The sequence below is a fragment of the Porites lutea genome, chromosome 5 (assembly GCF_958299795.1).
Source record: "Porites lutea chromosome 5, jaPorLute2.1, whole genome shotgun sequence".
Classification (NCBI taxonomy): domain Eukaryota; kingdom Metazoa; phylum Cnidaria; class Anthozoa; order Scleractinia; family Poritidae; genus Porites; species Porites lutea.
Window position 1 is genome coordinate 9,125,071 of NC_133205.1, and position 24,736 is coordinate 9,149,806.

At 39.2% G+C, this 24,736-nt stretch overlaps 2 protein-coding genes across 2 annotated transcripts in view; one reads left to right on the plus strand and one right to left on the minus strand.

The window, feature by feature from the left end:
• Positions 1 to 205: 205 nt before the first annotated feature.
• On the minus strand, positions 206 to 7,961 carry LOC140938829 (tRNA-uridine aminocarboxypropyltransferase 2-like). Its single transcript, XM_073388357.1, has 7 exons — positions 7,858 to 7,961; positions 6,308 to 6,398; positions 5,822 to 5,984; positions 3,981 to 4,108; positions 2,702 to 2,830; positions 1,550 to 1,650; positions 206 to 489 (listed from the first exon to the last, which is right to left on the minus strand). The coding sequence occupies exons 1-7, from the start codon at positions 7,959 to 7,961 to the stop codon at positions 423 to 425; spliced, it is 783 nt and encodes a 260-aa protein (XP_073244458.1). The 3' UTR covers positions 206 to 422.
• A 136-nt stretch (positions 7,962 to 8,097) lies between these two features.
• Positions 8,098 to 24,736, plus strand: part of LOC140939163 (dmX-like protein 2) — a 56,429-nt gene continuing 39,790 nt past the window's right edge. The window contains exons 1-5 of the mRNA XM_073388719.1: positions 8,098 to 8,286; positions 9,066 to 9,191; positions 10,392 to 10,460; positions 22,387 to 22,465; positions 23,708 to 23,822. Coding sequence (XP_073244820.1) covers positions 8,194 to 8,286; positions 9,066 to 9,191; positions 10,392 to 10,460; positions 22,387 to 22,465; positions 23,708 to 23,822 — 482 coding nt within the window. The 5' untranslated portion in view covers positions 8,098 to 8,193. The remainder of the gene's footprint in view (positions 8,287 to 9,065; positions 9,192 to 10,391; positions 10,461 to 22,386; positions 22,466 to 23,707; positions 23,823 to 24,736) is intronic.

The window sequence follows — 24,736 nt, forward strand, 5'->3', positions numbered from 1 at the left end:
TAACGACACGACGCCAACGAGAACGTGAAAAAAAACAAAAACAAAACAAAACAAAACAAAACAAAAAAACAAACAAAACAAAACAAAAAACAATCAAAACAACTTTGCATCAGCATCACACCTTTTTGTACTTTTTTTGCCGTTTTTGCACGACCATGACGCAAAAATGCCTAATTTCGCGTTTTATCACTTATGGAAAATGTAAACAAAATTTTCTTTCTCTTTCTAAACTTCGATATGGTCCCTTCGAATTCGACTTCGGGAGGGTTCGCCTTCATTTGACAAAGTAAGTGGATAGGAATACTCGCGATATAGACTGAAAGAACGCCAATTCACTTTTTAAGCAACGTTCTCGTTGCCGTCGCGTGATTCTGTCTTAAAAATTGTAAAAAGTTAACGTTGCCCACAAAGTATATTGATTATTATTGATTTGACTCTTCGACTTCTCCATTCACGTGCCTTCGCTTCAGGTACTGTTCTTCCCTTTGCCTGGAAAACAATAATGTCGAAACAAAGAAAACTATCAAATGGTTTTAATTTAGCTGCAAAGCAAGCGATAATTATATCAAACATGAAATTGCTAACGGCTTTCCTTCGATTCATTGTATTGTTAAAACAAAATCAAGCAACGAGAGAAAAAACAAAGGAAAATGCTAAGCAAAGGCGTTTTTGAGCTACGCACGTCAACCGGGGGTAAGGCCTTCTTAAAGAAAAGTATTTCTAAGTATTTTTGCACTTATATAAAGACGATTTGCCCGAATATTTAGGCAAAACCACTCCTCAAAAGTGCAGAAAGTCCACTTCCGGTTGATGTGCGTCGCTGAAAAAAGTCTTTGCTCACTTAAGCAACAACGACGGCGACGGCGACGGCTACGAAAACGTCACTCAAAAAGTAAAATCGCGCTGTTTCAAACTTTATCGCGCTTATTCCATCTCGTTCAAATGTTAGCAATTTTTTCTGGAGTTAAATTCTAAAAGAGTGTAAAGAAGTTCAGGGGAAAAAAAAACAAAGTCGTCGTCTTGTGTTCACGTCCTCCACAATACGTGAAATTAGGCATCTTCACGTCGTATTCTTGCAGTGACGTCAAAGAAATGTACAAAAAAGCGTGATGCACGTGCAGAGTTGTTGTTTTGCCAATCTAAACCTATTGTTGTTTTGCCGTTCTCGTTAACGTTGCCGTCGTCGTTGCTTAACAAAGACAACGTCAATGGACTGGGAAGCGAGCGAATATCAGATCTTGAATATGTAAACGAAATCTACAACCCCCCTCCCCCCTTACTGTGTAAATTAACAAACCGGATTGCCGAAATGAAGATAAGATTTCCTACACAAGGAAGTGCTTCTTGAAAACAGTTTGAAAGGATGTAAAGCGTATGCAATGTTCCTTCCATGGCTCTCACTTGTATTGCAACGAACGCTGCCAAAACTGGTCTGCGCAAGAGCACCTTCCTTTCAAAATACGCTGACATGTATTGATCTCATTGAGATCCTGCGCTTCACAAGACTTTAGCTTTTCCCTCTTATAAATTAAAATATATGTGAACTTACGCTCTTAACAAGATTTCATCTTGATGGTCTTTGTTAAAGTGGACTACAGCACCGTGATCTAATTGGATCTTGCATAATGCTCTTAGCGGCCGAATTAAAGCCTACAAGAGCAAACGACAAAACACAAAAATTAACACCTAAGGAAATATCTCCCATAGTTGTCAAGCAGAAAGTCTGTAAGAACTCCACAAACGTGAATCCTTTACTTTTTAACAGCACTTTCAAGCCTTTTCCTGCTTTCTACCAACGCGTGTAGTACTCGTAACTTACCGTACATGATCTATTACGCGCTGCTCTCGAATAAGCGCCGCAAAATATTTTAAAAAGCACCGCCCTCGAATAATCGCCGCGGCGCTAATTTGGGTATTTAGACATTATCGGCACGGTTTGTTTGATCAGTAAGCGGCCAAATAATGATGATGACAAACACCTGAAACCCATTCAGGCAATGACAAGTCTGTAGCAGTGGGAGTTGTTACTGTTTTCAGAAAGCTCAAAGATCATAACTTTTAAGTTTAAAAACCATTGATTATCTTTATAGCAAGGTGTCTACAAGGATACAGTTGACGTCTATACATGAAAGATGTCATGAAGAATATGACAAAGAAAGCCCATACAGTCAACTGTCATGTACAGACATGCCTCATGAAATAAAAAAAAATTAAATAAGACAAGGAGGGACTAGACTGTTCACCGTCTCCTACATGTATGTTTCTGTAAGATCATCAAGATCCAGAACAGACCCTTATGGGTGGCCATCTTGGTTTCCTTTGCCTGGGGAAGAGTGTCAAATCTACCTGGGGGGGGGGGGGGGGGCAGGGGAAGATTTGGGAGGTTTCACTGCCTTCCATCAACCGCTATAAAGCCTCATGACCACCCTCCCAGTACATTTGAAACCAAGATGGCCAACACTAGACTGTGAGTCTCTCTTTTGCTTCACATGTAGTGAGGGGTGTGCACAAGTGCATGAGCATGAGAAACAAGGGCAGCAGTCTCACATGGTCAAAGAAAAAATAGAGGCTGCTTGTAGTTTAGCTAATGGTAACAGAAAGCACTTGATCTCAAAGATCCTATGGAAAAATAGGGAACAACAAACAGTCTGTGTAGGGATTAACAATATCATAAAAAAATTCCACAAACTGCTATCCTCACCTCTGCAACTTCATCATTATTTTCAAGAACAGATAAAGACAAAGCAATAGCCTCTATGGTGCACAAGCTTTTACTATTGGGCTGTGTTCTAATCACATATTCACTGATATGATCATGTTCTAACTGCACCTGGAAAACATAAGAAACATTAAAATAACATTAACCCTTTCAATTCTTATAGTTGCCAAAGTAAAAAAAATTCACAAAAATTCCAAATTTCATCCTGCAAGTTCCTAGGAAATAATCAATACCATTCAAAAGTTCTGCTCTCAGGGTTTCACTCGAACGGTAACACCACAGGAATTATGTTATTATGGGCTCTGTCTAGTCTACGTGTAGCCACACCCTCTCCCCTAAAAAGGAAAAACGGAGAGTGGGGAGAGGGTGCAGCTACACGTAGGCTAGGCTCTGTCCAATTTGCCTAAGAGCACAGGCTTGGAACAGGCCATTTCTGAGTTACAAAAATTCTCACTTTCAAAACGAGGCTAAGTGCAAACCCTTTATTCTGAAAACGAGTTGTTATTTGCTTGGGAATAAAAAATTACTTTCATATCAATAGCTTTGCACATAGCCTTGCTTTGAAACAGAGGCATGGGCCAACTCGAAAATGGCCTATTAGATCTGTATGAATGATGCGCAGGGGAGCTCAAGCTGCAAGGTGCACATAGACTACCCAAAAATACCCTGATAGGAAACCATTCAAACAATTTAGAAATGTACACTGTATTTCGTGGCAGTGGCTATCCAGTCTGAGTTTGATTGTCATGGTTGTCTTCCCTATTAGACTAAGGGCCGATCCACAATACCACACAAATTTGGAACAGTCTTTGAAACATCTAAACCAAAAATTACATGGTGACAATTCTTGTTTTGAAAACATTTATCTGCACCAGATGTAGATGGAAACTATTTACTTTTAACAGGTCGTCACCTCTGTCATTACTTAATGGAAAGAATAATGGCTTTACACAAATCATTGACAAGAAAAATACCTTTCTGTTTATTTCATTGATTTTGTCCAGTTTTTACCAGGGGTAAATTTTGTCTGCAGCACCTTGAAGATTGTCCCATCTCTGGCAAAATTTGTAACATTGTGATCAACCATCCGCATTTGTTAAGCATTGATGATGACAGAAAATTTGTCTAAATAAACAGCTTTTTCACTAGTGCAGGTTGACTCTTATACAGCCTGTATCTGCAAATCTAAAACTTATGGAACTGCCCCGTAATATAGCATTGTATAGTACCTTTTCTGTGGCACCTCTGAGTTTAAGCTTACCTGTCTTGCCTGGCGGAGGAATGGATTATTGTGAAAGATATCTTTTGCTTGCCGCCATGTTCCATCCAGAACGATGATGTCATAATGCTCTCCAGGTGCAAGTTTATCCATTTTTTTAATATTCTCAGCTAATGGTAGGAACATAAGAACATGCGATCATAAGAGGTTCTAGAAAATCTTTACTCAAGTTACTGTTTTTAGTTTAGTCTCAACAGCAGTCAAAAGGATTCCACAATTTTTTGTTACAGTGGACAGACCTCATTAATATCTCTTTAATGGCCACTAACAGGTCTTAGCCATATTAACAAGGTGGCTGTATAAGCACGGTAAGGTGTCACATGTCAATCATCTCAACTTTCTGTTTTGTTAAAGATTCTACCGTATATCAAACAATATTTTTAGTACTGCTGAATTAAGTGCGAAAATGGCTATTTTATTGCTAGAACAGAACATACTGAATTCTACGAACACCACTTATACTCTCGAGCACTAGTATTTCTCAAGATTTATTTTTGTTTTTCACTTGTCTGGCCATTAGAAAGCAGATTTGGTTTTGAGTAGACACATTAAAAAGGTGTATTTATAAAGGAATGAATCTGCTGGGATTTCAGAAAATGGCCATTGGCTGTATTTAATGACATAACCTGAGATCATACATTCTCTCTAACGCCTTGCCACCGGAATGTTATTACAAAGCGAAACGAAAATTGAGCCTGATCTCAAGTTAAATGACATGGTTGCATGAACAGGGCTTCTTAAAAGGAAATGGATGGACAATACTTAACAATTTTGCTATGACATTGCTTGCAAAGCAGGTGTATTTTGCAGTGTGAATTATGACACTATTTATGTGACTACCGTAATACTCTCCTGCCATAGTGGACATTGAAACTGACATAGTTTACTTTTGGGTGAGTCCAAAAATGATTCCAAGGATGAGGATGACAAGCTATTTACTTTCAAGATGATGACTGTGATCAATGTACCTGTGAGCTTTCAATAAAAAAAAAAAAGGGCTGCCCAGTACGCAAGCCATGACAAATCAACATGGCCGTAATGGGCTTTTGCATTAGTTGATCATGTGATCAACTTTCTTTAAACGTAAAAACAGTTTGCTTTTGGAAAATTTTTGTTAGCACGAACTAAAAGAGCATATTAAAATAAGGCAACCTGTTAATTTTCAGCCGTAGATCTCAAAAGTAGTGATTGCAATGGCTGCTGAAAATGAGAAGGATATATATGAGAAAAACAACTTCTGCCATCTAGTCATGCTTGACTGGTTTTCCATACAAATCTTTGTAAACTTTGAAATTTTCAAACTGTTGTAAAATATTTCGTTAAGTATTACGGGGCTCAAATCTACTTTTTATTTGTAACAGGCAACTTGAACCGGCCCCTTAAATGCACAAGGGAAAGATTCAACGCCAGTTTAAAAATTTCAAAATTTACAGGATTTGTATGGAAAACCACTCAAGTATGACTGGGTGGCAAGAGTTGCCTTCCTCATACAAATCCTTCTAATTTTCGGCTGCTGTTGCAGTCACTAATCTTGAAATAAAAGGCTGAAAATTTAAAGGTTACTTAATTTTAATATGCTCTTTCAGTTCCTGCTAACAAAATTTTCCAAAAGTGAACTATTTTTGCATTTACAGAAAGTTGATCACATGACCAACTATAGCCTGTGAAGCACACACGTATGTCTGGTCATCGCTTCTTGAGAGAAGCAACGACCGGAAATACATCTGCGCTTTGCAGGCTAGACCAACTATTGTCCTTTTTTAACAAGCTGGCTGCATGTTGGGGCTCACAGCACATCAACCCAATTGATAACACTCACAAACCTTCAGGTCCAGGATACAGAAGTAGTGTGGTAGGCTTGGTCATAATTTTGTGAAGTTCAGGCCAATCACTTTTAGAATTAAATCTTCTTCCTCTACGAATGACGAGTTTCTCTGGGGGCAAACACACCTCCAACAGTGGTACGGTTGTTAAAAGTCGAGATTCCTGAAACGAAGAGCAGGATGGAAATTTTACATTAATACTATCAGTAAATATTAGTAACTATCAGTGATACATTTAGTAAGACTTTTTATTTACTGGTAAAATCTAAATCAGGTTGGGAAATCTACATAATTATTGACTATAAACAGTTACAGTACTGTGTTAATGATATATGAAATAAATCATTTATGAACTGCGGGAATGAAATGAAAGTGAAGAAATGATCGTCGCAGTGAACGCAATTGCATAAATTGCGTTCACTACGATGATCATTTCTTCACTTTCAGTTACAGTACTACTACATAATTATTTCCACTGACACATACCTCACGGGGATGCTGTAAAACATGAACTCTTGTGGAAATTTGAAGGTACTTGGATGGAAAGTGGGCACACAGGCAGACTGACAGAGGTCTCCTAAAAACATTTTTCATAGATTGAGGGGTTAAAAATCATACTGTAATAATTGCTGGTTTTCACCGTCATGCCAGAATCCATTACATAAAGACTTGTCTCTTCCCTGCTTCTTGATAATTATAAAGCTTTCCCTGTTAACCCTATTACTCCCAAAAGTGGCACAGCACCTCCCTCCTCCACAGAAGCTCCCGCTGGGTAATTCAATAAAAATAGAAATAAAATAGTAAGTACAAGGTGGACCTCTGTGGAGGTGAGAGTCCTGAAAAATATTTGTCAGACTCATCAATAATTTATAAAGAAAAGACAAAGGAAATTAATCTCTAATGACTGCTTGGAAATCAGATGGAAAACTGCCCATTTTGAAATCCTTAATTTTTCCTTCTAAAATCATTTTGTTTGAGAAGTAATATCAAGCATTTGACACTGTGTTTCATCACCAGATGAAACACCTCAAAGTTCGTCAAAAATACTCTCCTGCACGTTTTATTTTCAGCTCTCTTCTCAGTGTTTCATCTGGTGGTGAAACACTGTGTCTCATGCTTGATATATTACTTCTAACATTATTTGTTTGCTATTTTTGGTGCAATTAATCCTTTCGGGATCAATTTATTGGTCTATCATAATATTTAAGCAATAGAAAACGTTTTCTATTGCTTTTATAAAATAACTTTCACGAGAAAAAACGCAAAACTGTTTGTATGACACTGATTAAAAGATAAATTCTTCCCAGTCGCAAAATCTTGTCCACGAAGTCTTGCATGCGTAATCAGTTCTTGTTTTGCAAAAAGATGCTTTTCAAAATACGGATTTTTCTCGCTTAAAATGTCAGCTTAAGCGGAAAAAAATTGACACACCTTCTTTGTAACAATTTTTCATGTTTCAGCCAACAAAGGAATGGGTAAATAAAGTGAAAACTTGTCGAGTTTTGAACTTGTAAACTTTTTCAAATTTGTGCTTGCGTGATTAGCGCGCGAAAAGCAAAACATCTTGACGCCACAGCCATGTTTACAGGCTCTCATGCAAACACTCCTCTCGGCCAATCAGAGCGTGCGTACTATCTTAGTTATTTTATAAATAAGCATGGTTTTCACAGAAAATTCTTAACATCATCTCTGCACCTGTGTTTTTCAGCATCTTATTTCTGAAGTTGAGCCCTACAGTGTACGATGATTGAAAATAACCGATAGCAATCACCATCATAGCTTGCGTGCAAACTGCAAACGTCTTCTAACCCTTTTTTGCACGCCGAAAAGGGAGGTTTGCGTAACGCTGTCGCTAATCGTGTTCCATTTTCCGGTGAGTTCCCAAGACTTTTTTTTCCATCGGGTGATCTGATGTTGGTACATACAGACATACTGGTATATACGGTTGCTACATACACACAGCAGTATACAACATCTCTGATTTCTTCCCCAAGGCTTTTCTTTTTGCCGATGAAATAAGAAACAAGTTTACTTACTTGCACCTATCACACATGTCCCTTTTTTCCGGTGGGTTTAAGGGGATATCTGCGAAAAGCCGAAAAAATTCGCCACCCTCCTCGTCCGCCGACTCGTCCGCCATGATGAATTTCGAAAGAATAAACCGCTGACTCAAAATATCTGAATCTGCAACCGCGACTACGAGCACAACTTCAGTGGAAGTGCTCATCTTCGATAGATACGTCAAATATGAACCATAAACTGCCATCTGTTTCCGCAGCAGGTCGAGGCAAATATGGCGGCCTACTGGGTGAAGAACTTCAGAATTTATTGTTGTCAGTTACAAAATAAAAGGTGAATGTAAGCTGAATAAGATGAAACTCCATCAAGTGCTAACTGGGGCAACGAATACATTCGACGACAAAGCAGCAGTCGCCGTTGGAAGCGTAGATGATCACCCTTTTACGGTAAGCAAGGTGCAAAACCTCATTTTCCTATTGATCGATCAGCGATCGCGGATTGTTATGTTAACACATTAGTAATGCAAGAACACTGTCAAATTCCTTGTATAACTGAGAATTGCATTTTCTTCCAATCTAACTTGCTTCAAGGTTTGCTTAATCTTTCTTAAGTCTTTCAAGTTTAAAGGTAGAGTCTCTCAAAACGCACTTGAAAAAAAAAATCAAAACTCACTTGGTAAATACGCGCGTTTGCATGTTCAGATCATATTCCTTTCTTTTGTCTTTGTGGTGTTAATTTTATAGGTAGCCCATCCCATTTTAAAGATAAAGCCAGTGACACAGTTTGCTGGTCAACAAATGTTGAAACTCTTCTACAACAACTAAATGTTGAACAAAGTATTGTGCAATGTTGAATCACAGCTTCAACATTGGGCATTCACTATTCAACATTCTCATTTCAAAATACAATATTCAACCTCTTTAATTCAACATTGTGCATTGACAATTCAACATACATATTTCAAATACTGTTCACATGTGACTTTCTTGTTTTACTTCTTCACAAAACGAAAGGCCATATTTTAAATCCAACTTTCCTTCTCATGTCAAGATGGCATCAAAAACCACGAGAAGGTCTTGATTGAGGAAACAGACCATTCAACACCATATGTTTCATGAGAACAGACATGAGCTTTCTTCCATTCAAAAAGTTGCAAAATGGAAATAAAATTTATATTAACAAAAACTTGGGTCAAAGATGTTTTTTATCATTTCTTGTTTGTCAGGCTTATGCATCTGGTTGTGATGTTGTTATTCTTGTGAGTGGATTCACCAGAGTGCAAGTAATTCCTGGTTCACTGTATGGGTACAAGGAAGTCAGCTGCATAGATTGCTGTGATTCTGATGGAAAGGTACTCTTTGTTTCTAATGCACCTGTTTAAATTTAATTTCTTTTTCAAGACAGGTTTGATTTGTTGTCCTTTTATCTTAAAGTACAGTTTGTTGAAATTCAAAAACCTCAAAAACCTGAACAAAATTAACTCATCATGTACAGCTGTAGGTTAAGAGTGAAAATATTCCTACTTTGTTGTCGAAGTCTGTAGGTTTTTGGTTTCATTGTTTTTTATTGTGGTAGTTTCTCAGTGTTTAACAACCTTCTGTGGTTTTATAGTTTCCAATAGGTTACTAGTTTGAAAAAATTCAAACCCAAAAAAATTCTGAACCATAACATGCATACGAGAAAATTGAGAGTACAAATTTAGCCTATTCACAGTGGTCTAAATTTGCAGTGTAATTTTGAAAATTGAATCCAGGCCAAGTGGTGACATAATATGCAAATTCTATGTAAAATGTAATTTGGTTATGGTAATTTTATAAGGTGCAAAATAGCATTTAAATACCATCTAATGCGCATGTTTCATTACTTTGAAACTCATAAAACCGAGAACACCAGAATTATTTATGGAATATTATTGTGTTGCGAGGACAAAGCCAATTAGGCATGAAAAAACTAAACCTCAAACAGTAACAGTAATTAGTTTGTAGTTTTTTAGTTTGCTGTCATGTCCTGAACTTACAGTGTAATTGTGTCTGGTCATTACACAATCAACATTACTAAAATTTTTCCAGGTGTTCACAGTTTTCTGAATTTGACAATAAGTGTGTGCACTTACAAAAACACAAATAATCATGCATGGATTAAAACAATGTAACTAGATTAGAACCTTTTTTTACTGGTGGTATTTACCTTGTTTTTCTGATGCCTGACAATGAATTTAAATTTATTAACCAATAAATAATTTATTTCTGAAGTTCACATGATCTTCATTCTATGAAACTTTCAATCATGATTATTATCATAGAATGAAGATGATGTGAACTACGAAAATACATATTTAAATGAAGATGTAATTACGTATTGTACCTGTTATGGCAGTTTAAGCAAATGGAGTGCTGCAGCACTAATGCAGAAGCCATGGGTTCAAATCCCATTAAAGCTACCCGATTAACAATTAAGGAAAAAATTAATTCAGCAATAATATTGCTTAAATTGCTTTTTCAAATGCGATAATTATATCTTCATTTAAATTTATGAATGCTTACCTGAATAGATTGCAGCATCCTATGGGAAACAAGTCATTTTATTTGAAGCCAAATCAGCAACAGCCACTAACAACCATGTAAGTGTGAAGATCTATTTAACCTTTTATGTGTAAGTCTAAGCAGTGATTGGAAACTACTTTCTCCTTGGTGTGTTAATATATATCCAAAATGAGAGGTCAGGAGAGCGAAGGAAGTGGTCAGCACCATATTTTAACAGTCAATAATTATCACTGTGTCCAGCAGGAAGGGACTTTCATGAACCCCTCGTCACATAACAGTGGAGCAAGAGAGAGTGTTGAGGTCTTTTTTGGTGTCAGTAAAATACCGATTTGGGGTTGGATCAATTATTCATTTCTGATTTACGTGTATGTTTTGACTCATAAAAACAACAGGAAAAAAAAACAAACTAGCAAAAGAGCAAAGGACCCTGATGCTGACCCTGAGTTGTCCTTTTATGGATGGCCAGTATTTTATGACCATGTTTTATAATCTGTACAGTGGAAGCTATTTTATGAAGTTGATGTACATGTATTAACAAACAAGATTCAGAGACGAATGAGATTTCATTTCAGGTGTCAGCCTATGTGGGAGCTAATTAAATAAAGGTAAAATCTAACTGGTAAACCCGCGAGTGTCCTATCCAAGTTTGCCGGCTTACGGGAATGTTAATTACAGAGTTTGTATGTGTTTCATGCCAGTTTTTTATATCTTGGTTCATAGTACCAAACTATATGATGTGAGTTTGAATTACCTAAACAAAGCAACAGAAATACATGCTACATATACAAAAATTTGTGATGAAAGAACCAAACAAACGGGCAAATAAGAGATGTGCAAAAGCAAAAATATAGCAGTACCTGCTATTTATCCCTAAAGTAATAACTAGCATGAAAAGCCGTAATACACAAACTTAATCCTGGCTCACAATGAAGATTCAATAGCATTCAAATTTACGTGCTTCAGCAAAATATACAACTTTCATGTGAACATGGCGGCACAGCAAAGTCCTAGTCGTGTGACTTGTAGCTTAATTCAGTTTCAGTCCACCCCGAGCGCGAATGGTGTGAAACACTCTGCACAGCTGAAAAGCTGCAAGTCAATGACCTCGGCATTCAGTCATTATCATCAACTAGAACAAGCACCATGAGCCTGTGAACTGCTCTTTCGACACTCGTGCACTTCGCAGTGTCGGCCTGACACGGTTCTTGTATGATACAGTGACCTGTGGAACTTTGTTGTTGTGGCTGGGATGGGGTTTAGTAATGATGCCGATCCTCCAATCACCTTGAAGAGCGTTGCTGTCTTAAATCAAAATGATGTCCCCTTCCTTGGTATTCCTCCTTTCCACATGGCTGTATCTGTCCCTGACTCTTTTCTTAAATGGTCCGTATGGTACCTCAGGCGAAGCTCTGGCGGGTAGGAGATCATTCTGACAAAGTTAACTTCCATCATCTGGATGGTTTATTGGATGTTAGATTGACAAGCTGCATTGCCTCAAACATCATGGTTTGCAACTCATTGGTCTCCGACAGCTGCATTTAGCGCTTTCTTGATGGATTTCACAAATGCTTCTGTTACGCCACTCATCCATGGAGCATCGCCTGGAGTAAAATTGTCGTTTGATTTTATGCTTCCCGTCAAATGCCTGGAGTTTGTGCTGGTCTAGCCTACTGACAGCATTCTTTAACCCTTTAGATGCAGCACGAGCTGGGTGCCGCAATCACTGTAGATCTTCTTAGACCAGCCTCTGATACTTTAGAATGGCCGCATCACTTGGAGGAAGGAATCAGTTGAGTAATCCTTGCTGACATTGACATGCACTGCATGGAAGGAGAAGCAGACCAAAGTCACTCCATTGCATTTTCGGCGAATACTCTTCTGCACCTCTTCCTTGATAGTTAATGGTCCAAAGAAATCTATCCCAAATGTATAGAATTGCAGCAAAGGCTGCAGTCTTTAATACAATGCACCTGTGACAATGCTTTTGACTAACCTTTGGAGAATAGTAATCCAGAAGCAACATCAGATTATAGCAACAGTAGCAGCAACGTCTAGGTGTCCACCCTTCCTGTGTTCATCTTCAGCAATCAGTTGCAACAGACGGTGATTGAGAAGGGGGAGGATGAACGTTTGCCTGTTCTGCGTCGCCTGCATCCAGCACTCAGCTCAGCCTCTGACAGCTACAACAGTCAAGCCATCTTTATACTTCGGACAGAGTCTAATAAACTTGCCCTCTTCAATGTCCTTGGTAATTAACTCTTGTACATCCCTAATCTTGAATTGCTCAGCTGCATCAAGGTCTTTGGTCTTAAGTTTGTTCAGTCCGCTGGGTGAGTGTTCAGTAACTTTATTATAACACTTATAAAGCTTCAGTATTCTAGCTGTGGTATTCGTCAATAGCTCATTCTTACTAAACCTTCCAATGTTGATTCTAGTTTCCAATATCTCTTTCTCCATTGTCTAACATTTGTGACTGCTTTGTGGTGCTTGGGTGGCTCTTCTACATTGGCATGGCTCGATACCGGCCACACCTCTACTGGCTGCCTAAAAAAGTCTGGGCCTCTCTGCTATGTGCCGCGTGGTCCTAGTTCCGTGGGGTTTTTCCCTTAAGTTAACCAGTCTGTAATGTTTAAGTTTCCTGCTACCCAAAACCACTCCTGAGGACTTGTCTTCCCTTGAATTTCTCTGCTTTGCTTCGCTGCCTAGGTATTGAAGCGGTAGCTTTCCTTGCTTATCATGGCCTTAACTATTTTGCTGTGTACAATGTGATAAACAACAGTGAAAGTGCATCTGGTCTCAGCTGGAGTGAAAACTCTCAGTCACTTACCAATAACAGTGCCACTCAGCTCAAGGCACACAATGTCAATAACCAGGTAACAGGAGCTATCCTGTTTGTGCTGGCAATTATTTGTGCTTCATATGTCCCATCTTTTGTCAACCACCTAGCGTAGGCAACCACTAGGTATGGATTGCCAGAGCCATCTGAGAAAACCACCTACACTGTGTCCTAAATTGCATTGCTAGGTTCAATCCATCTAGGGAATTCTACTTCTTTTTTTTACTCGAAGAAAGTTACCCAGTCGATTCTCAAGCAGTCAGGAATGGGATCATCCCAATCCAGTTTCTTGTCCTGTCCCCAGAGCTTGCAAAGTATGATCTTAACATAAACCATAAACAGGGATACCAGACCCATAGGGTTGTACATTCCATTGACTTGAGTCATTTCATTCTCTTGGTTAGTGCTTCCGGGATGCTTGCTGAGATTTGCTCTCGAGTTGGTCTGGCTGTTTGTGTATCTTTCGCTTCCTTTTTAGAGAAGTTCAGTTTGACGATTGACATGTTCCAACCCATACCAAGTACTCTTTCCAATTCCATGGCATCATCACTTGTGCCAAACAAACCTCGTGCGAGATGCTGATCTTCATGGTTCTGTTTTTGAGCTCCTTGCCCTATTTCCCTGCCGACTCCAGGCATGGCCCATCCCTTAATTCTTAAACAGTCATGCTCATGGATTTTGTCAATTTCAGATGTCAAGGTCGAGGCTTCTTCTCTTGTCTTAACACTTTCTGAGATGTCGTCCATATAGCTTTTTTTCAGAATAGTCTCACAGGAGCGTGGAAACTTGTCACTGCTCATTTCTGCTGTTTTGCAAAGCGATACTATTACTATGGTTCCTGACGGGCGATCTCCCGTGTTCACGTCTGTCATTGCATACATATGTTTCAGGTTCTTTCTGGTCACCCAGATCCCTCCAAAGGAAACAATGAGTCATTTGATCTAACAGAGGTATATTAATTGAATGATACTCCTTCCTCTCAAAACCTTAGCAAAACATTGATCAAGTTGTTCAACATGTCTGGGCCCTTGGCATAGTTCTTGTTTAATACATGTCACCAGAAGTTTGCACTACTGTTAAACGCGACGTGGCAAGGAGTGGTCTTGCTTTCTGGTTTAAGAACTTCATGGTGGGATACGAAAAAATGTTGTTAACTGGTAGTCTTTAGTCTCCTTTTCAGTCAATTTGCGGGCAACACTGCTTTGAACCATACTTTCAATCTGCTTGCGATATACTGTGGCGTGTACTAGGTCTTTGCTGAGATGTCTCTCTGTAACTTTCAGGGCAGTGAAGGCAGCACTCTTGTTGTCTGGTGATGTTCTAGGATCCTTGATCCACGGGTAGCCTGCTTCCCAAATTTTCTTCTGATCTGCCTTACAGACATGTTTTTCTTCAATAATGTTGTATTCCCTTTCCTCCTTTAGCTGTCATATGTTTTCCTTCTGAATGACACTGTCCACATTTGCATGGTACACATCTTGGATTGCATTCAACCCTTAACTGCTCTAACCTGTAAAAGTCATTTACTTGCACCATGGCAGGATAGACAGTTGCATGTTCTAGAACCTTCTTGATCTCTTCAACGAGTGTAGGGTGTGTACCTCCTACCAGCAATCCAAGTCCATTCTCTAGCAGCAACAAGTGTCCGGTCACGTGCTTTCGTACAGGGTGGAAGGCAACATACTCATAGTCAATAAGACAGTCAACTTGTCCTTCCTTCCCTGTGTCTACTGATGAGGACCTAAACAGCTTCACGATACCATCTACTTTGATTGGAGTGATGTCTGTAGATACTGTATGCTATGTATCCCAAGTACGCTTATGGTGGCAACAGCATTAGCATTGTCAATCAGGCAAAGTTCATAGCGGCAGGACTGTAGCTCTTTAACTACCCCCCAACCTTAACTATTTGAAGGTTGACTTTGTGTCCTCTCAGGTTTAGCTTGGTGAAAAGTTATAAAGGACAGGGTGCTGCCCCCGCCCGACAGTGTGTTCAGGGTGGTCCACTAGCCTCTTCGATTGCCTCCATTAAGCTTCTGGAGTTGTAAGAGGATCTCCCTATCCCTGCCATTGGTCATTCCGAATATCTCTTCACTATGGAGGATATACCGGACGCGTGTGCTTCATGGAGCATGTAGTGGTGAGGCATACCCCAACCATCTTCTCTACATGTGAAGTTTCTTCTGCAGGATTTTGTCGTATGGCCTTGCTCAAGGCACCTAAGGCAAGCATTGTCCTTCCAAGCCAATTTAACCTTCTCTGATGCTGATTTACTGTCAAAGGCTTTGCACCTCCATATGGGGTGTCCATGGTGGTTGGGGTGCATCCAACAAGGCGGTTTTCTCTTCACTGGACTTTCTATCAACTAACAATGTTTGTGACAAATGGCCGGGCTCGCTGATTCTCTCTCTAAGGTTGCAAAACTTGTATTCTATCCTCTCTCTAAATTCCAGCAGTAGGCTCAGGAGGGTTGGGACATTGTCTTTGGCAATTCCGTGTTGTGTCTTGCTGTTAACAACCTTTATCTACTCCTTCTCAATGGATTCTGAATCTCCCTTTCCAGGCTCAGACTCTTCAAATCTATTTGCACTCTTTTGATCACATTTATCATCTCAAGCATTCGTTTATAGTCTGTGTCTACACTCCCTTTTAACTTTTTTATTTCCGACACTATAGCATCCACCAGCTTGCCCTCCTCTCCATTCTTCTCGTCAAGTCGCTCCCATATTTGTTTGATGTTTTCTCCTAAACCTTCTACTTCATTTCTTACTTCATCAGATAGGTAGTGCCTTAGTACAAACGCTTCCTCACTAGGCTTGTAGCGTGGTTTGATGTGCTTTAGAAATTCCTCTTTAAATTTCGGGTACTTTCGTAAGTCTCCTTTGAATTGGTCAAATTTTATTTTCTCGAGTCAGATGACACAAGAAGTACTGGGCTTGTCAAAAGGTGCAGTAGCTGATTTCTCCTCTGCACTGTTTTGGCTGAGAAAGATCTCTGTCCTTTCGCAAACCTTGTAGCACTTTTCAAGGAGGGTTGCAATCAAGTGCGACTTGCTGCCCATTGCGTCTATGCTAGTGAGAGACTTCAGTACACTGGACAAAACTGTTCTTGATTGATGTTTGACCTTATAAAAATAATACAAGCCAAGGATCCTTAATGATATTTTTGTTTTTTAAATTTCATTAAATTCCACACATGGACATTTTTCCCAACTAGAAAAACACATGATAAGGCATTAAAAATGGCGGGAAAACACTGTGTATGCTACGAGAATTGTTGCCAAAATTCTCACCTTTCACAGAAAATGTTTCTTTCTGAAACATGTTTAAATCTCCCGACGTTTTACTTTGAAATTGTTACAATCTTCATAAGTCGTGATGCCTTTTAAAAAAGGAGATTTAAATAATCCCTCTTTCAAGCAAAAGAGAAAGAAAACTCTGGTTGCAGCTAAAAAAATTTCCAGAAACACATATTCACCTTGGTTGCGAATGACAGCCCTAGAACGGATGGCGAGTGGTATCTTGTCCAAAACAGTTCTTGCTCAGTCTGGAATGAGAGTCAAAAATGCTCTCAAAAGATGGAAAGACATGGTTCAGGTGAGCAGAGATGTTACTCCATTGAAGAGATCTGGTGGCAGGCCGAGAAAAGTAAAACTCTCCCGAAGAAAAAGTTTTGGAGAAACTTACCGACGACGACCCTTATGCCAGCACAGAGGTATTAGTATGTCGACTTTTGAACAAATCTGTTATTGAAATCAGTTCAAGAACTGTCTGTCGACAACTGTACAGCAGAGCAGATGAGAGGTTTAGCTACAAAACTCCAATAAATCTTGCAGCAAAGACAGCTTGGAGAAAGTCATTGACATGCAGATGGGATATCTTGAAGGCATGCACAATGCAGTCTACCAATCCGGGTATTGTCCACAAGAGTTTTACTTCGCAGATGAATGCCCTCTTTTTTGCTGTCCTAGCATGAAAAGGCTGCTTTAGAAAAGGCAAACAGCTTTATGGAAGAGTTCCCTACCGTCCGAAAAATTAAACTCTTCATTCTGTGATAGGACCAAGAGGCTACTCTAGTACAAAGTTTGGCTTTCAGAAAACAACTCCAATGATTGCAAAGTCAAGCACTTTGTGCTTGACAATATTCCACCTCCAGCCTATGCACCAAACCTTGGTGGTCCTCCACTGCCTATGGTAATTCTCCCACACAGCTTTTTTATCTGGGATCGTCTTGGCTTAGCAGGAGGGTGCAATAATCCATCCAAACAGCATTATAATCCTTTGATACATGAGTGGTTTAGACAATCAAAGATTCAAGTTGTTTTGCTACCACCAAAGGGCCATGAGGCAAATCTAACAGAGCTTTTTCAAGCCATTGTGCAAGAAAACGTAAGAAAATGGCACGCACCTTGGAGAAGAGACCAGACATTTGGTCCAGCAAATTTTCGAGAGGTCCAAATAGCAGTGTCGGAAGTTCTTGGCGGCCTTCGCTTTAATACAGCAGCATTTTGCGGCTGGTACGAAGCGCAACCAACAGGCGGCCATCTTCAAAACAGAAGGAAGACCGATCTCGTCGCAAGAAGAGTTGTCAGATGACGAAAGTCTGAACAAAATGTATTTCAGTGGCCAAATAAGCTGTAGACTGTCCTAAAGTTTTTCTTCCATTTTCCTGTCAAATTCACATAAAAACATCCGCAAACTCGTCACAATATTCCAAACACGACAACATTCGTTTACAGTGTTTACAGTGCGTACCTTTGTGATTTCGTTACCAAGTTTGTAGACACCGTAATGCAAGTCCTCATTGCATGATCAACATGAAAATATTTTTCCATGTGTGGAATTTAATAAAGTTTAAAAAACAAAAATATCATTTAGGTTCCTAAGCTTGTTTTATTTTTATAAAGTAAAATGTCAATCCAGAACAGTTTTTTCCAGCATACTAGGTATTTTTCTTGTGCCTTCTCACAGGCACACATCCTAACATCCAGTTGTTTCTGGGCGTCCTTAACTGCACCAACTAGGTGTTCAGTGGTTGTAGCGCTCGTGGTTGCTATAAGGTTTTGGATGGTCTCAATTGACGTCTGGAACTTAATTTCTTCCTGGTCTCTTATGAGCCAACAATTCTTCCATCTGTTCCTCTGCTTTAATTCTAGCTTTTTCATTTTCTTCCTCCTTAGAAATTTCTGCCAACTCACGTGACCTTACATGTATCTTTGCTTCGTCCATGTCCTTACCAATTTTGAGCTCCACTTTTTGTGCTTTAGCAGCGTTTGATTCTTCCAAATAACTATCTGTTTTCACCTCCATCTCACTAAATGTTTGATTCAGTTCCTCAGTCCATTTCTCATCGTGTTCATCCCCAGGAAGTAATTTCACGTATGCGTCATGTTTGCCTTGAACTTCTTTCCATATGACTTTCAACATATAGTATCTGCTTTCGATGGCTGTTATTGGAACTTTGGCAGTCATGGCTAGGTCTAGGTTGCTAATTGCCTGGGTAAATTTTCTCTTTGCTTTTGCGCAAAGCTTCTTCGCTGATCCTTGTTCGCTCATATCTGTTTGGCAATCCTCGCTCGTACTCTCTGTTGGCATTTCATTTTGTTGGAAGGTTTGAACTTGGCCTTCTGTGGAGACACGATTACCCTGAGCTTCCAAGTGGTTTGTACCAGCAGCCACACATGGTACCTTCCCCATCGTGGAGGGTTCAACCTAAATATGGCTTAAGTAAGGGTGGTGTATGATGCAGCTGCACAATTTGAATGAACTATAAGATGACAGTACAACTGTTCAGGAAAGCAGATTCGCCATACATTGCTGCTTGTGCATTACAACAGACATGCGGCTGACAACAAGGCTATGTTTGGGGAGGATATCCATCAAATTGTCAGGAAAAATTTCTCTGTGGTTTTCAAAACCATCAACATAACAGGCAGTGCATTCATTATTGGAACTAATGCGATTGTTTCACAAAGGGAACTTTTGCCTTACTAAATTCATTTTGAACGTCAAGGATGTATTGGCTGCTACCCCGCCGAAGAAAGAACAATCAAGAATCTTGACCTTGATAAACTTCCTATAGAGAGAGTCCTCAGACAATAATGGAATGTTGTTACTGATACGGTTGGAGTCAAGACATTGCCGTCATCAGGACAACTGAGGAATGACACAAGGAGAGGGTGTTTGTCGACATTGAGCTCTATTCTTGATCCTCTTGGTATGATTGGGCCAGTCCTGTTGCCAGCAAAAAGAGTCTTACAGAAGACTTGGCAGCTAAAGCTCCATTGGGATGAGAAGTTACTGGAAGACCTGTTGAAGGACTGGATTAAGTGGAGGGAGGACTTGACACTGCTCAATCATGTTAGTATCCCTCGAGTTATTTTCGTGGTGGCTATTCCATCGATGCTACGTTCCAACTGCATCAATTCAGTGATGCATCAGAGGTTGGATACAGAACTGTCTCATACTTGAGACGGGAAACTGCAGACAAAAGAGTCAAGAGTCATACTGTCCCTCTTCAGTTTGTCTCTTTGCTAGGACTTGAGTTACAAGCTGCCACAATTGCTGTGAGAATACATTGTCTGATTCTAAAGGAGATAGATGTGACCATTTCTGCTTTGTTCTTTTGGACTGATTCTAAGATAACGCTGCAGTACATCAACAATGAGACACGATTTAAGACCTATGTTGCTAACAGAGTAGGGGAAATCTGAGATGCTTCTCAGCCCTGTCAGTGGAGAAATTGTCCGGGGTGTCTCAGCCCAGCTGACGAAGCGTCCTGTGGCATTAAAGCACACCAGTTCCTGATGAGCAAAAGATGGTTCAAGGGTCCTGCCTTTCTGGCAAAGCCGGAAGAAGATTGGCCACGTTTGGAATTTGATGCTTTTCCGGAAGATGATCCAGCAGTAAAAAACGAATGGCCTATATTCACTCTGACTCTTTCAGAGAAATTGCATGAGTTCCTTGTGAGGTATTCCTCATGGACAGTGCTCCAATGAAAGATAGCCTGGCTGCTGAAATTCAAGGTGTACCTTCAGCATCATAAAGACAAGAATGCAGATTATGAGAAGTGCCTGACAATGGCAGATTTAGAGAAAGCAACAGTGACCATAGTAAAACTAGTACAGAGAGAAGTGTATGCAGAAGAAATAAAGGATCTGGAGACAAGAGGCAATGTCAAACATTCAAGCATGACTGTAAAGCTGCAATCCATATTGGATGATAGCGTCATAGAGTTGGGGGCTGCATTGCAGAAGCCCCTATTGTATTTGATGCCAAGTACCCTATGATTGTCCCCCCAAAGCACCATGTGGCCCAGCTGCCAATTGCAACAACCAGTTGCAAAAGTACTTGAGACACTGTACTGTATTTTGGCTTAACTGGCCTGTCTGTGATCTTGTGCTTGTGATCCCCCCTCCACCCCTTATCAAAGTTGCCAGCAATACAAGACCATCCTCAAAACTTGAAGGAACAACTTTGAATGGGAGGGAGGAGGGAGGTCAGTATTATATCTCACAGACCCGTGACTAGCAGTGATTTGAAGCATGAAAGGTTGTTTTATTTTTGTGAGAGTGTCTCAACATTTCTGCAACTGGTTGAAGTTTTCATCAGAAACTATTACATGCTGGGCAAAATCTCATACACACGCACCTTAGGGAGACGTTTTGGATACCTTATGGAAGGTCTGCTGTGTCCACGAGGTAGTGAGATCGTGCGTGACATGCAAGAGACAGAGAACAGCAACCATGGAGCAGATTATGGTCACCCTACTAGCGTTTTCTACCACAGCGCATGAGCCGTGTTTCACATAATTTATGCAGAGGAGTGGACTGCTTTGGCTCAGACGTCGACAAAATGTGCAGGTTGGAGACCTGGAACTTCTAGTAGATTAAGACCTTTCCTGGGGACAGTGGCATCTGGGCCATTATTGTAAGGGTGATTCTTGGAAGAGATGGGCTCGTGTGAACTGTTGAAGTTAAGACCGGATTCTTCCTCATCATTGTTGCGACATATACAGAAACCTTTTCTGTTAGGGGGAGCAGAGCTCAGAACCTCTATTGTGATTAAGAACTTTGTTTGGATAAAGGATCAGACATTGACATTGTCATTGGTACTTATTTACTAAGTTTGTTTGGGAACTCACGCCTAGTTTGTTATATTGAAATGCTTCACTTTAAATGCGCCTGGGGCTGGGTGTTGCGGCTGGGTATCCTGTTTCTTCCTCCTGCCTTTAAGGTCATGTGATAAGCTGTTTTTGTACAAAGTTACTCAATGTATTAGCATGGAGCGATTTCACCCAAAGTTTTTAAAGCCTTTCTTTGCCTTTGGTTTGATCTGGACAATGTGCACATCCTTGTTCTGTATACATTGAATGGTTTGTCCTAATAAAAGTGTTAAAAGTCCATTTACAGTGGATTTGCACCTACACACAAACTTAACCCTGACTTACAATGAAGATTCAATAGTGTTCAAATTTACGTGCTTCAGCAAAATATAAAACTTTCATGCAAACATGGCAGTACAGCATGGTCCTAGTCATGTGATTTGTAGCTTAATTCAGTCTCAGTCCACTCTGAGTGCGAATGGTGCAAAACAGTAGGGGAGTTGAAACAGGGTTTTGTGAATGAGGTTGTAAGTGGAGCTGTCCACTTTCTAGAGTGTTCCTTAAGAGAGCTTCCACTGCATTATCATCATACTCAAGAAAATGGTGGAATAAACTGCAGCTGCTTGCGCTCATCATCAGACATTGGAAACTGACCTCAGCTCATCATCTGGACTGCAAAAAGGCAGTTTAACCACGAGTACGGCAACTTTTTTATAAACTGTAACGTACAGTATGTTATACGATAACATGCAAGTCTTAAGAAGCAGTATTTTACATTAAAAGCAAGTACAGCTGTTACACTCCTTTTAGTTTTTTGATCATTTTCTAAGCAGACCCTGTGATAGGGTACAAACCATTGAGAAGTTGTGCTGAATTTCCAGGTAACAATTATGCAACAGGAAAGGTCTATTATGGGGCAAATTATTCCTTTGTACAAAATTTCACCATCACAAAAAATAATAATAACATAACATAACATTGTCAGAAACCCTGTTTAAAAGGATTATTCGTTACATTAATTTTAGAGTTGTATTAACTTGTTTAAAATTTCTCTTTGTCTTCAGGGGTTTCCTTTTCATTGGGAAAATTCAGCAGAACTATGTTTAAATTTCAGGATTACTTGTTTATCGTGGAATAGAGAAGGTATTTAATAGCATAAATAATTATGCATATTAAACCTTTTCTCTCATGTAATAGTGGCCAAAGAAAAGTTCTCAAGAAAAGTCCATTTTTCTGTAAAATCCTAAGAAATAAATAGTATACTATTCAGAAATTCTGCCAACAAGGTTTTATTTGGATGGTAAAAACATAGGATTTTGGGCCCAGATTAATAACACATGTACTAACTCTTTAAGGAGTGGCAAAAGGTTTTGCCAGAATGTAGTCCTTGAGTTGAAGCATTAAATTTACAGCTGTATAGCAACAAAACAACACAGTCATGTTTTTGTTGTAGTTAATTTATCTCAGGTAAATTTTTGTTTTTTCTTTTGTTTTTGGGTATGGTAATGCATGTTTATGACGTTGAAACAAAGGAAAAATAAAAATTACCTGAGATAACTACAATATTTACAATATGTTAAAAGAATTTTGCATTAAAATTAATAAAATAAATTAATTAAAATAGTATATCTACATGTACTAGACAGTGTAACATCTTCCAGTTTGCTCTGAAGTTCTGAATGCATTCTACTCTTGAATTGCTATTTTTTACTTGTTGCTCATGACAAGTGTCTTTGTTGGAACTTAATGTAAACTATGTATGGTTCATATCAAATTTTACCAATGCTGTTTTTTACACAACTGACTTAAATCCTCTGACCAATTAACACTTTTTTTGTTATTCTGTTGCCTTTCAAAAACTTAGTTTTGTGGCTACTACGTCCTAGTTTTAAGGAAGGCATAGCCATCATGTTGTCATCTGTGTACGTCCATAAGTAAGTCAGTAAGTAAGTTAACTTCCTAAGGAAGCCCAATACTGCAACAAAACAAACTTGGCCCAGTTGCTGTTGCAGCTACTTTAGTGGTCCAAAAATGCTTCTTGCAATTAAGTTTGACAGCACGAGTACTTTACAGAGAAGCTGGAGGCAATCTGAACCATCAGCTTCTAAATATTAAAGAGTGAAATCCATGCAATAGAACATTGAAATCAGTCCTTGATCATAGTATGGCAGAATTTCCTCACAGAAAACGCCATAAATTGGGAAGCGTAGTTTAATGTGGCCTTGTGGTGTAACTGTTTTTTTTCCATTGCTCAAGATTTTTTTTAATGGCAGTATTCTTCAAAAATAAAGCATTAGCCTTATACATGTACATACATACATGCAGTCATAAACTATAAATTATATTTTTTTAAAGTAATTGTTTTTCTATGTGATGTTGATACAGGGAAGAGGTTGCTTGTTGGTGGAGATTTTATTCAGCTGTGGAGTTGTGAAGAGTATCAAGGACAGAAAAGCTTACTAGAAGACAATGTCTTCTGGACTTGCATCTGGGCGTGCAAGTATGTTACTAAAGTGATATGTAGACCTTTTTTATCTAGAGCTACAGTGTATGAATAAGAAAGGATGATCAATCTCTTTCTTCCTTCACAACAAAGTCAGTGGATTTACAAGGTCAGAACTGACCTAGATGTAGGGCCCATTCAGTTGACAATATTGGAACAGGAATGTGTGGAATAGACTGTGGAAATGGCTTGTTTTGGCATTCATGGCATTATAACATCTAGTTCTTGTTGAAATAAAAATTAAAATGCATGTAGCGTGTAGAAAAGACAGTGATAGATGTTTCTGTTGGTTTCTGGCTGTCATGTTGGTGCCCATGTTGATGGGTACCAACGTGGTATCTCTATACAAAGCGCTTAAATTTGGTAAGGTAATACTTTGTAATATATTTTTTCTCTTTTCTATTTTGGAATGCGATCAATCATACATGTATGCATCTTTAGTAAATAGCAATCATATGCAGCTATATGATTTTCATAAATCTTCAGCTAACTGGTGATGATTTGTACTTTCACAATGAATGCCAAGGAAGTCAATCCCTTACACCTATATGTTCCTTACCAATGCAAAATGCTGTGGAGTTAGGGGAGCCGGCAACTTTCACAAGAAAATTTTTTGTTTGCTTTCCCGTATGTGTTGGCACTTGGTGATATAATTTATTGACAAAAAAACCCCCGGGAAATCATTGCAAACAAATGGTGGACATTTTGAAAAACCTGAACATAACTACAACCTTAGATAAAAATATTGAGAAAAGTGCACATTGCAATATTTTGTTTTAAGATAAAGCTCTTTTAGCCAATAGCAATTATAAATACCTTCCCCTTCCCGCCAAAAAACATGTTGAAGTCCAGCTGGATCATTTCTTCCCCTGAACAAACAACATTGATTCGGGTGTTGTGAGGGGAGGGGT

Excerpts from the sequence above, each read along its gene's own strand:
- LOC140938829 (XM_073388357.1), bottom strand. The coding sequence starts at position 7,961 with ATGGCGGACGAGTCGGCGGACGAGGAGGGTGGCGAATTTTTTCGGCTT. Across the intron at positions 5,985-6,307 it reads TTTTACAGCATCCCCGTGAG|GAATCTCGACTTTTAACAAC; the intron begins GTATGTGTCAGT and ends TCTTCGTTTCAG. Across the intron at positions 4,109-5,821 it reads TCTGTATCCTGGACCTGAAG|CTGAGAATATTAAAAAAATG; the intron begins GTTTGTGAGTGT and ends TCCTACCATTAG.